The following is a 14,314-nucleotide window of genomic DNA, read 5'->3' as shown; positions in this document are numbered from 1 at the left end:
TTTCCTCAAAAAAATTTTTTTGTGTCATAGATTGATATTTACCCTGTACTTTTGATGAAAAATGATAATCATTTGGCAAGAAAGAAAAACTGGAAAAGGCAAAAAGAAAGGGCACTATATTTTTAGCCTCCATGTTTTGACATACACCCGCTCAGGAATATGTAATACAAGACTGATACCTAAATGAAAATGAAATTTTGATATTTAAAGAAAGATAACTCCAATTCATCCAAAACAAAAATTGGGAGTTAAGTGTAAATAATGCAATCAAACCGAAATTCTAACTTGATCTGTATTTTATGATACTCAATATCAAGAAAAAGCTTGAAAAAAGTTCCTACATTAAGATCCTTTACTAAAAACCAACATATACTGAACAAATCATTTCACCCTGAAAAAGGGTTCAGTTTACAGCATTTCATAGCACATATAAAACACAGAAAATATTCAATGTAGAAAAAATCTTTAAAAAGGTAATTTAAAATTTTTATTGTAATCATTTCAGTATTTCCTACATTAAGATCCTTTACTAAAAACCAACATATACTGAACAAATCATTTCACCCTGAAAAAGGGTTCAGTTTACAGCATTTCATAGCACATATAAAACACAGAAAATATTCAATGTAGAAAAAATCTTTAAAAAGGTAATTTAAAATTTTTATTGTAATCATTTCAGTATTAGACTACTTTTGATCAAAGCACTTAGCACTTTAAAAATGCCAGTAAAAGTAATCTTTATACATGTAACATGTGCATGTATAAAATATAAATATGTGCAATCAGATTACCTATAATCATCACACGCTGCTTCAAATTCATTCAGGAAGATATGAGCATTCCCCAAATTACTGTAAGCTCTTCTTTCTGCAGACTTGTCCCCAAATTCTTTAGCAATGGACAGTCTCTAACAAAAGAAATACAAAAACATGGTATTCAAAATTCAACCTACATGCAATGAAGCAAATTCTACAAGGCAACTACCAATAGTTTGTTGTGAACTCATAGATCTTTCCATTAAAACCAACCTCTCCTTCCTAGAAGGCATACTATGGCTGTATTAACATTCAAACAAAATTTAATTCTGCTACTATGACTGGTTACAAAGTAGAAAGGAAAGTGTCATCGACTGACAGACTGATGGACATATATATTTAAATGTATGAATTTTAGCTATTTTTGCGATGGATATAAAAACATAATATGTAAAAAATTGAACCCACCAAATTGATTTTTAACACTATATATGAACACTAATCATTTAATGAAATAATAAAATTGATACCAGCAAATATGTTCATGACAGAATCTGCAAAAATTATAGACAAAAGCTGGCCTATTCTATGATGTGACTACAGCTACAAATATTATTGGCTTAATCAAAAAGGGAAATAACTGGTGACAGGTTGACCCAATGACCAAATTGAATAAGACTTTAAAATTTTTGTTGCTGGTCAAATTGACATTGCAGTAACTTATTAACATAACATAATAGTTCTACACTTCACTCCCCTATCAGGCCAAGAAAAAATATATATGTCTGTTTAAGGTTACATTGAATGAAAAAATAGGATAGGTTTTTAGGTAAAATCGTTCATTTTTTAATATATTTTATATAGGCACTTATGGGAGGATTTCATAATTCAAAAGAGCTAAACTATAAAATGGTAGTTAAGCAGCATTTCAACATCAAATTTATCAATAAATGTGATAGTTAAGGGTGGGTATGGTAACCTTAAACAGGCGAGTTTTTTTTTTCTTTGGCCTCATAAAACATACCTCTTCATGATATCGAATAGCAAGTTTAAAATTGCCCAGCAGATAATGAGTATTGCCCAGATTACCACAAGCCCGACCCTGAGCAGCTTTATCATTCAGTTCCTTCACTAATCGTAGGTTTTCCCTGCAAATTTAAGAAGTACATTAATTATACATTTGGTAGATTGGTCATCTTATTATTTTTACCCCCACAATAATGATAGTAAATATATAATCTTAAAAAAACTATCTTCACTGAGAGCATAATGTTTTTATAATAATCCATCCTCAAGATGTATACTTAAAGCTGATTCAAAGTACAAATAAATAAGGCCACACTTAAAATAATGTTTGTTTTCCCTTACCTGATCTTAGCTCTTAGCTTTGGGTAGATAGGTAACGAAAATATTTTTTCCCTAAAGTTCATATGATTCTGTAAAAACCATGATCAAAGAAATGAAAAATATTGCTTTGAAAATAAAAAAAAATATTGTTAAGAGAATGGCAATAAAATTAATTGGGTACGGCCAATGTTTAGGTAAGGTAAGGGGAACAAACTTAATTTTAATTTTGACTTAAGTAAGTGAAGTAGTTTAACCTAAATTACAGTACCAAAATCAACTGAATGGTTTACCAACACCTTATACAAGTTTTTAAATTTGTAATATGCAGATGTTTATTTTAATGGAAATATAATAACTTTACATAAATTCATATACCAACATTAACCCAAGAACAAACTCATACAACATAATCATAGGGTAATTAATTGGAAAGAATGAATAACCAAAATATTCAGTGTTGATGAATGCCTAGATCTAAGGAGTGTGTGGAACTTGTTATGCACGCAAGTTAAATCTTAATGCATTCTTGGTTCTTCCTAAAAATAAGAAAAACCTTGTCTCTTTAGTGAGAAATGATGTCCTGTTGAGACCATAGAAACTGATTTTTTTTCTATTAATTGAAGATATCACAGTCAAAGTATAATAACCTTGTCATTCAACATTGCCTATATTTTCTGTACCATAACATCAGTCTGAGATAAGAAAATATTTAAAAGTAAGAGTAATAACCTTGTCATTCAAACTTTCCAATATTTTCTGTCCCATAACAGTAATCTAAGATAGAAACACGAAATCTGTGAGAAATAGCTCCCTAATGATATTCCTGATTTCAATCATGTAACGATACGAGGAAAATAAACAAAGTCCTTCGCAAGCAGAAAGTTGTCAATTTTTTTCTAAAATTAATCCCACTATATAGCATACCTACAGGTAGAATTATTAAAATTTCAAGCCGCTATGAAGAGTAGTTGCTGAGAGAAATGCAACGAAAATTTCAATTTTTAAAATATAATCATGAAATAAATAAAGTCCTCAGTAAATAAGAATCTGTTGTCAAAATTTTTTTTCTGAAAATGAATCCTACCTTCTGGCATACCTACAGAAAGAATGTCTTAAAATGTCAAGCAACTGTGATCAGTAGTTGCTAAGAAAAGTGCAATGAAAATTTAAACTTTCAATAATATAAAGTCAAAAAAATACAAAGTCCTTGGTAAACAGGAAGCTGTTATTGAATTTTTTTTCCCAAAATGGATCAAACCATATGGCATACCTATAGGAACAATGTGTTAAAATTTCAAGCCGGTGAGATGAGTAGTTGCTGGGAAAGCTGTGATGGACAAAATTGTTACGGACACACCGAAACACAAAGGATATATCAGTATAGCCTTCCTCCATGGGGGCAAGGGTAAAACTATTTAACAATAATAATGATTGGCAAATTTTGATGTCGATAATGAATTTTTACTACTTACTCATAATATTCAGCAGCTTTTTGCAGAGCCTCTTTCACTTCAACAGGGAATTCTCCAGGATCTTGATCTCCACATTTACCCATGTGTTTCCCTTTAGCGTGGTAAACATTTCCTAAATTATACAGGGCTCTAGCTTCTACAATCTAAAGAAAATAAAAAGAAAAATGTATAGATGAGAGTTGTCTATTTTCAATTAAATAAACAAACCTAGTAAAAAGCTTTTAAACAGGAGATAAAGGAACAAATTTTGAGACAGACAGACAGGTGTATATCCCAACTTGTACAGAAGTTGATATTGGACAGCAACCATAATCACTTATGGCAAATCTATATAAAGCCATATATCAAATTTAAAATCAAGCAATCCATTTGGAGCAAAGATAATTATGAAATAAATCTAATGGATGGAATGACAGATGAACAACTTGATTTCAATATCATCCACTCATTGAGTTAAAGTAAAATATACTTATCACTGTCTTTGCCATATATTCGTTCAGCTACTATCCCAAACAGTTGATTCCAATAGTTTTCAGTACAATGTATGACAATAGTCACACTCATGGCAAATACTAATGAAACCCAAAACAAGTGGGAAAAAAATCGTTCTACTTAATACAAACCCTGTCTGAGAGTTGTCTTGAGATTTCTAGGTGGCGTAAACAACAGGCAATAGCTTCGTCATACTTCTGTAAATTTTTCAGGGTGTTACCAAGGTTACCACTGGCTTTGGCTTCCCCTATCATGTCTCCTAAGGTTCTGTAAAAAAAACCCAAAAAAAACCATGAGAAAAAAAACGAGTTTCTCTTTATCAATTCCCTTAAACCTTGAAGTAGATCATCTAATTTCTATAGACAGAATAGAGGCACTGGTTGAAATGAGGAAACGTAATTTAGGTTAGAGGCCAAGGTCACTACAAATTAAAGCTGAAGGTCAAAGACCTTCTTCCCGCTGCAGTATAAATGTAATATGTCATATCCAACAGAAATTTTCATTACATCATATCGATCTTTATTTGTTTAACATGCACAGGGGGAAGCTGAAAGACATTCAATAACATAAACGTCTGACAGAAATCTCTACTGAAATTAGTTTTGGAAGAAAACATTGTACAATAGGAACAACTTCAATATCAAAATTTCCTTGTTTCTTCTAACCCTAATAAAGCTGGGTAACAGCCCTTAAATAACATTATTATATAGTAATAAAGTCATTACTATTGCATTTCAATAGATATTCCAGAAAATGACCGTGAAATAACCCTATATGTATTTTTATGGAAGTACGTTTTCTGAAATTGACCCTAATAAATAAGTGCTGTCAAGTGTAAAAATGGTGGGTACCAATCATTCCAAGTATGTTTGTTGTTGTTGTTGAAACTGCCAGACGAATATATTGTAGATGAGGTTTACATATTGATAAACATTAGTTTTTTAGTAAAAAAAGCTGTGCAGAAAAAGAATTTTTAAATAAGACAATATATTGCACATTTTCAAATAAGACTGTTATTTCAACTTTCTTTGTTGTAGAATGTATTGTTTCCATACAAGCACATAAGGATGCTTAAAATATGCTTTGCTGTGTAATGGTCGCAGTATCGTATTAATTTTCCCATAGACTTCTATAGTGAAGTGCATATTTTTAGGATTTTTTAAAAAATATGTAAATTGATTCAATAAAACTTTCACTTATGTAGCATTTCTAAGGACATGTGCAAAAATAATGTCCCGCAAAGAAAATAGGGTGAGTCCACGAAGATTGGACAGAAAAGTAGTCTTCAACTATAAATAGCCATTTTCCCTACTTTCACTTTCGTTTTGCACTCACCAAACCAACCTTTTCAGTGGAACATTTTTATGATATTATGTTAGATTTTCTTTTAAAAAAGTTCTTCATCTTACAGTGTGATGTTTGCTCTATTTTTTAAGTCATTGTTCATATCTTTTGACAAAACATTAGTTTGTAGAGAGGCAAAAAGAAAATGCACTATATTTTTATAGCAACCATGTTTTGACGTACACCCGCTCAGGGATATGCAATACGATACTGGTACCTATTACTAATAAACATTTCAATATAATCATAAAAGTTGTTGTTTTTCTGCTAGAGTATTCATTTTCATACTGAAAATTCAGAATATCATTGCCCTGCTACAAACATGAGTTTTCTATTAAAATTCTTATATAGGTACCCTTTTCCAGGCATAAGACTAATATCTCAATGTTAGCCAGAAAATATTACTTTTGATAAAAAGCTGCTGCATTAATCAACCTAAGCAACTTTGTGGTTTATTCTGACATGGTAGATACATGAGCTGTACTATGAGTTCCAAATCATTATTTAATCCCCACTTGTGAGTTCCATATATGGAAATATTAATATCCGAACCTCCTTTTTTGTCTTTAACTCAAGGGAGCCTCTTGTTTAAAGTAAAGTATAATGACCGGTACAACCAACTGTTTTAAACTATAGATATGGTCATTTCAATTATAATAAATCCAGAAAAAAATATACCAATATCATAGTTCTAAAAAAATATAGCTTTTCATATGCAGAAAATACAGATTTTAAGCCATTTTGGTACCCCAGGCAGATACAAATGGACCTCAATATGACAGGAAAAGGACTTTTTCTTTAAAACAGATAGCTATGATGCAAGAAAAATAGTTTACTGGTATAAATATTATAATAACAATTGTCTACTTTAGGTACTTTTTGAAAAAAATCAGTTTTTATATGAAAAAATACCATTATTTTTCTTGCCGCATTAGAATCTGTCCATTTGAACCACTAAAAAAAGTCCACTAAAAAATTGGCTGATGACTTCTGTGACATTTCTGTGTTTAAATCAACCACACAGTTATATGGCAACTCATTTTAGCTATTTTTTTAAAAGAAAAACAAAAAATAAAAAAAATATTCATTTTTTCATATATAAGAGGCAATGTATGAAAAATGACTATTTTCAAGTCCTAACCACATACTTAAAATGTGTTGTAACTTGAAAACTATCCTTTATGCAGGAGTATTACTTGCTTTAGGTTACCTGAATATAGATATGCTCATCATAAATAGTCAAGATAATAATTTTATTGAACTGATATCCTACAAATTCATGAAAACAAAATGCATTTCCAAATTTGGTAAAGATTAACCATAAATGCAAAAAACCAGAGCTACCATAAAAAAATCAGGTTCAAAAGTTGGCTAATTCATCTTAAAAGTGTTACCTGCATTGGGGTACTACTTTTTCAGCTGGTAAAGACCACTTGCTGAATATCCAACTTTACTTGAAAAACTGGCTTACTAGGTCTCAGTATCGTATTAATTTTCCCATAGACTTCTATAGTGAAGTGCATATTTTTAGGATTTTTAAAAAAATATGTAAATTGATTCAATAAAACTTTCACTTATGTAGCATTTCTAAGGACATGTGCAAAAATAATGTCCCGCAAAGAAAATAGGGTGAGTCCACGAAGATTGGACAGAAAAGTAGTCTTCAACTATAAATAGCCATTTTCCCTACTTTCACTTTCGTTTTGCACTCACCAAACCAACCTTTTCAGTGGAACATTTTTATGATATTATGTTAGATTTTCTTTTAAAAAAGTTCTTCATTTTACAATGTGATGTTTGCTCTATTTTTTAAGTCATTGTTCATATCTTTTGACAAAACATTAGTTTGTAGAGAGGCAAAAAGAAAATGCACTATATTTTTATAGCATCCATGTTTTGACGTACACCCGCTCAGGGATATGCAATACGATACTGGTACCTAATAAATGCACCAATGGGTGCTCTTGAGCTGATATTTTTCATTCCAGTGTGGTTGTCTCTTTGACATACATTCAACATATCCATTCTCCTCATACCAGTTATATTGGTAAATACATCAATAAAATACTATAACATTTGCTCATCAATATTCACCAATATAAAAGCAATATCCCTATACATGTATTATGATTGTTTCGAAATTCTCCGATTGTTGAAATATACAACTGCATACAAATGTACTATTAAAAAGCTATATTCAACTTCCAGGTATATGTTCATTGATGTATGTTGCTATACATGTTAATAATCAATTATTCTGTCATTAGTTCTTGCAGGAACAATGTCATTTTCATAGATAATTAAACTCATCCTACCTTTATTAAATCTGAACATTCAAATTGAAGAAAGGTACCTATAGTAAGTCTTCCAATTTCACAATTCAACAGATCACTTTAACAGATAATTGCAAATTGATAAACATTTACCTCTGTACTTATCAAAACTGAAAGCAATATCCATGGAAATCAGCAGCAAATGTGTTCATATAACACAATTCACGCCAGATGTTTAACAGAGTAAAAGACATGGGTCAAAGACAGAAATGGCAACAGGAAATAGAAGTGTGACATACCTGAAATTGCATCCCACGATATGGGACCCCAACCTGAAGTATCCAGCCAAAAATATTGATAAAGCACCATCCTTTATCCCATTTAGTTTTTAGAAGTACAATATTAAACTTGGTGCACCAACAGGGTAAGTATCCCATTCATTTTTAAGAAACACCCACCGAGTTACTCATAAACAAGAGGCTACCAGGAGCCTGAATCACTAACCTGGTTAAAGTTTGTCTTTCAAGGGCAATAAATTTAGTAAGGAATTGTCCAACAATTTTGACTCAAAACGACTTTGGTATGACTTATCATAAGGATCATTTCAGCAACTGATAGTTTCTTTCTATCTATTATAGTTTTTAAGATATTGGCCAAAAACTAAAAAAAAATCCATCATTTTTCATCTGTCAAGAGCAGTAACTCTAACAAGGAGTTACCTGACAGCTTTGATCCCTGAAGACTTTTGAAGGCCTTATAATAAGGATCATTTAAGAAAATGAAAAATTTGGCTAATCTGAAGTTTTTAAAGATATATGTGATAAACTACTGTCTGACCCCTATGTTTTATTTTTAGTAACAGCGGCCATGTTTTTCAAAGGATCAGAAATTCCCACATCACTTCTTTGCAGGATACCCTAAGAAACATTCATACCAAGTTTGGTTCCAATTGATAAAGTAGTGTCAGAGGAGAAGATTTTAAAATGAAATAACATTAAAAATAGCGGGAAAAAAAAAAAACAAAAAAAACGTCGAAAAAGGGCAAAACCTCCAACAAGCTTGACAGATTAAAATGAAAATTTGACCACAGATAGATCTTATCATGCTAAACACTTAAACAAGCGTCAGAATTTGGCTAAACATCCCTACAACAATTCTCTGCAGGATACCCTAAGTAACATTCATACAAAGTTTGGTTCCAATTAGTCCAGTAGTGTCAGAGGAGAAGAGTTTTGAAAAATTGTTAACGACAGAGGACAAGGATGACGGACGCCAAGTGATGGCAATAACTTTAATGGCCTTTGGCAAAGTGAGCTTAAAATCAAGTACAGGGTAGACAAAAGAGGAAAGGAAAATTATGATATGTTGAACAATTCGTTCTCATGGTGCAGATGGATACATCAAGTTCATGATGACAACCATTAAAACTTCTGTAGTGATGACTTCAATCTTGTAGCAACATAACCCTGTTCCAGAAGCCAAACTGTAAGAAGTTTAGTGTAATTAACCATTCAACTACACAATTATAACATGGATCAATAATTTGGACATTCCCTACTCAACATTTAAAGGCTTTTCACATTTAATTAACACTATATCAGTCAAAACTGTGAACTTAATTTCATTCAAGAATTAGAATTGAGAAGGAAGTCAACAGTGGTACAAACATACTTGGAACTAAACCGACCAGCACTCAGTAACAAATTTAAACTTGTCAAAGAATACATGTGAAAATGTTTAATGTTTAAGACTTGGATGAATTTTTGATCAACCTCTCCAAAATTCCTGATTTACAAAGAAAGAAAATTTGAGGATACTGTAAGCCTAATTATATTCATTTTTCAGGATCTAAATTCAATTTTCCTGCTAATAATTTTGGTGAAGTTACACTCTGCTTTCATGTATTCCTAAATGAATGAACATATTTACTGTGATATATTTTCATGATTTTTTATCTTGCTTTCCAAATAATGAAAATAAATCACTCGCAAAAATAAATCAATTTTCAATACACTACAATCTTACCTTGCAAGGGTTAAGTCTAGCTTGTGATAATCTAGGGCCTTTCCATACTCCTGGAGATAGAAGTAGGCATTCCCAAGCTGGCTGTATATGGCACTAAGAGTTTTCAGGTCATCTGTTCCTGCTTGGACTGCTGCTTCAAAGAACTGTACCCCTGTTTGGCAATCTCCTGCCTCACATAACCTTTCCCCTTCCAGGGCAAGCTCCATGCAGGAGCAGTCCATCTAAAAACAGAAAACAAAACACTTATTTTTTCATTTGCAGTTAAAGACATCTGCTTTATACAGTAGTTTAAAGGGTCAGACAAGACATAAACATCTCCTTTAAATGTAGCACAGAGCAGGCAAGCATAATCCCTTTTGTATGTATCAAGCCCCATAATTAAAATTAACACAAAAATATTAAATAGTTGAAGGGCATCAGCGTCTTTCCATGATGGAATCAAATATCATACTTAAAAATTATTTTTGTTTAGTTCACAAACTGAAGGTCAGACAGCAAATGACAATGTACCAACAATGATGTGAGTAAAAAAAGAGCTTAATGGAAAAATAATATGATGGACATGCATGCACCAAATTGCCCTTTATAAATGTCCGAGAACACATAAAGTACATTTGAGTGTGTGTGTATGATCTAATTACCAGTGTTTTTGATATATTTACTGACACCCTGGTTTTTGATTACAAAGTACTACAAAAAAAAATTGAACACAGTACTCCAAACAAAACAATTTGGCTCTGATATCTACACAAAATTATCCAGATATTTTACCAATACTCTGGGCTCCTGAACAGCCAGTGACAGCTACTTAAGACAGGATGTATCAGAACCACTTCCTTAATTTCTTGATTAGAACATATCTAGTAATATCTGGCTCCTGCCCGATACATCCTTCAATTATATTTATCTTACTCAAAATAACCAATGCTTCATCCAATTATCTTAAAAGAAATATAATTTTTCTCCAATCATTTCTTCCTAGTGGCAAAAAACACATGAATCAAATTTGATTTAACATCACCAAGAATACTCCTGGGTATATACTAAAATCCTTACTGTATACATGAATGTCATAACGCACTAAAAAGAGCTAAAAAATCTCTGTTCAATGTTGTCTCCCTAGATATTTTCATGTTGATTAGGAAGGGAGGGACTATTTTTTTTATTAAAAGAGGATATGATATATTAACTTACAATGGTCGGTGGAGCAAAAAATTCTTGAAGAAAACTCTTAGTAATAAGTTTTTGAGTAGGGCAATCTTTTCTGGACAGGGGAATAAAAAGAAATGATTCAGGGTATATAATGGCAATAATTGCATTTAGTAGAGTACTAGATTTAGCATTCACTTGTAGTGTAATCTTAACTTTATCAACAGGTATCTTTTTAAAAGTTCCTTGAATGAGCGCATGAAACAAGAAAATGAGAATGTATGTGATATTGATGCAATACTAAGCATGCTAAAGTCAGAGCCCTCAATTGATAGAAAAGTTTTAAAGTTCACATCTTTGTTGTTGTTACATTAAAATGAGAACCAAGTACAGAAGTCAATAAATGAGTATCGAGCACATGAGTCAATGTATGAGTACCAAGTTAAAGTACAGAAGTCAATAAATGAGTATCAAGCATATGGGTCAATGCATTCCTGAACAACCAAATACATAAGTCAATGAATGAGTACAAAACACATGGGTCAATGTATGAGTACCAAGTACCAGGTACGTGAGTCAAAGTAATGAGTAGAAAGCACATGGGTCAATAAATAAGTACCATGTTAACGAGTACAAACTACACGAATCAAGCCAAGTACCATACCTGCAAACCCTCAAACATTAGGGGGGAGACTCCCATAAAATCAACAAAAAATTTAAAATCTCCCACAAAAAACGGATGTTGAAAGCAAGCAAATACAGTGGCATAGAATATTCAACAATTAGCGACTTTGAAGACTTCAGTCTATGATTTACATACCAATGACCAAGACAAATTCACCCTATATCTACTGTATAGTTTGGCATACATATACAAAGAGTAAATTGAAAATGACCAAGTCTCTATAGTACACAAAGGTTAAAATAAGAGGCAGAAAAATTAATGTGCAAGTCTGAAATTAATTTTGAAAAATTTGTTGTGAATTGATGGTATCTTTTAATAATTGAATTTGATTTGTAACAACCCATCTGATTGGATGGTTCCATGCAGGCAAGCTAGACTAATTTGTATTCCCATTCTTATTTTGTACTGTGATGTCATAAATTGTAAAGGTGTGCAGATCCCCATTCAAAAATGAAAAAAAAAAGAAGAGAAGAATGATTTAAACTTCATTCAAATTTTTAACAAGAAATCAACTGAAGTTTTTAAGGATTGTATTTAAATTTGATGAAGTTACACTTGCATTACTATCTAAGATACAGTTTATGCTTGTTCATAGTTTGTCTCCACAATTAAAAAAATGTGAAAACAGTTTGAATGTTGAATACCTTGCAAAACAGTGTCAACATGAAGTTGCTGTGTTTTTGTGTTATGCATACCCCACTCCCCACTCAGACAGGAAGTTCAAATCCAAAATCATTTACCAGGTATATTCTATCTAAATGAAACTACGTACTGAATGTGAAATCAATCAATCCATTGAAAGCTGAGATTTTACTCTATCCTTCCATATAGTGAGAAATGACAAAGTCCCGGGAAACAGAAGTTGATATCAGACAGCACCAATAATCATTTACAATATTTGTTCCATCTATATGAAGCCACACACCAAATTTAAAATCAATCCATTGATTGGGAGCTGAGATATGAACGGATAGACTCACTCAGAAAAGATGATTCCAATATACCACCCACGGTAAGTATGGTTTTTTGCACTTGAAGACATTGAAATTGAAAATAAAGTCCCACTTCTAATCAAAAAGTGAAATCTGTCAAAACCCTGGAAAAACCAGAAACCTGTGTAAACCAAACATTTTATGGTCCTTTCATACAAGTTTCAATCTTAATTGAAGAAAATAGGTTTGGTTTAGACAGGTTTCTGTGTATTTATCAAACAGTCCCCAAATTAAAACTAAAGCAAGATGACTAAGCAAATGTGACCATGGTCAAACTAATAATATCAGTCACAATACTGAGTCACAAGCAGTGAAGCCAATCATGTATAAAGACAAAAAAATCATGAACACCATTTCTGGACACAATAATAAAATAAAAGAACAGCCTTCCAATGTCCCCAGAGTTAAAAGACATTTCAAACTAAAAATTCACTGAAGTTTTCTAAGTCAAAGGCCTGTAACTTCCGTAAAAATCATTCAACCGTAACCAAGGTAGAACTTAATCTGTAACTTCTCATAGTAAGACTACATACAAAAGTTAAAATCAATTGGTAAAAGCATTACAAAAAAAGTATGGAAAACTTTAAATTCACTGAAAGTCCAAGGGCTGTAACTTAAGTAAAAATCATCCAACATATAACCAAAGTCGAACATAATCTGTAACTCTTCATAATAAGGCTTCATACCAAAAACTAGCTTATTTAGGAGTATTACAAAACAAAGTGCAAAAAACCTGGATGGATGTATGGATGGACAGATGCCCTGTATTTCCATATCCCCTGGTGACACATCACCGGGGACAAAAATCATCTTCATGAAGTGAAAAAACAATGTCAAAAAGAGAAAATTTTATCTTCAAAATTGTAGAACTCAGATTAATCTTAATGTTCAATATCACAACATTTATTGGTAGCAATTGACACCCTAATCCTAACTCATACCAATAAAACAAAATCTAGAAGCTTGGAACTCAATATCGGATAATAATCATTAGTAGGCACTTCATACACTGTCCCAAGCTATTATTTGTAATTGCATATAGGTGTAAATTAATGATAATCAATGGACATGGCTGGAAAGTTGTCATTGAATTTTCTGCATCATGGCATATGATCAGGGCAAACTGCTACTTGGTAATAAAATCTATGCTTATTATGGTAATCAATTCATTCTAAAGAATTTTACAGTTAAAATCAATGCCACCGATCGGCTATAAAATTCTGAAGATTTACATGATAATAAGTATTCTTTAGAAATTATACTCAAATCTCCATTGTTGGTAGTCATTAATATTTTATTAACTGTATGTTTCAAGTGTTTAAGTTTCATATTGCTAATGCCATATTTTTTCCAGATTTAATTGCAAACAATCAATTTTAATGACCTGAAAGTTCTCATTCTCGTTAGTGAAAGTGTTTTTGAGTTACTTTGTGAAAACTTGAAAACCCCCTATTTTTAAGTATAAAAATTCATTACACAGAAACAAAAAATATGAAATTTATAAAAATCAAAAGGGAGCTTATGTTAATAGATTTAGATAATTCACCAATATTTCATAGAAGTAGGTGAACGTGTTTTTAAAGTTATTGTCCAAAAACTTGAAAATCCCCCTTTTCTTAAGTATAAAAATTCATAACATGGAAACGAAAAAATCTGAAATTTATACTGACCAAACTGTTACCAAAAATGTACACTCAACACAATATCTCAGAGTTATGAAAAAGTGTAATCATTTTTGTTTCTATGTAGTGCAAACACTACATGCACCATGGAATATTCA

The 14,314-nt window shown here is 31.6% G+C and overlaps 1 protein-coding gene across 4 annotated transcripts in view; it reads right to left on the bottom strand.

Annotated features, from left to right (window-relative positions):
- LOC148612321 (uncharacterized) overlaps nt 1-14,314 on the bottom strand; it is a 65,555-nt gene that overhangs the window by 21,347 nt on the left and 29,894 nt on the right. For all 4 annotated transcript variants that reach the window (XM_088593641.1, XM_088593643.1, XM_088593642.1 and 1 more), the window contains 5 exons: nt 9,709-9,929; nt 4,198-4,333; nt 3,575-3,717; nt 1,780-1,903; nt 792-907 (listed from right to left, as the gene is read on the bottom strand). In XM_088593641.1, coding sequence (XP_088449767.1) covers nt 792-907; nt 1,780-1,903; nt 3,575-3,717; nt 4,198-4,333; nt 9,709-9,929 — 740 coding nt within the window. The remainder of the gene's footprint in view (nt 1-791; nt 908-1,779; nt 1,904-3,574; nt 3,718-4,197; nt 4,334-9,708; nt 9,930-14,314) is intronic.

The sequence above is a fragment of the Perna viridis genome, chromosome 7, assembly GCF_037379345.1.
Source record: "Perna viridis isolate PV_CMFRI_1.1 ecotype Kerala chromosome 7, ASM3737934v1, whole genome shotgun sequence".
In the NCBI taxonomy this organism is placed as follows: domain Eukaryota; kingdom Metazoa; phylum Mollusca; class Bivalvia; order Mytilida; family Mytilidae; genus Perna; species Perna viridis.
This window is presented reverse-complemented; position numbering and strand designations above follow the sequence as displayed.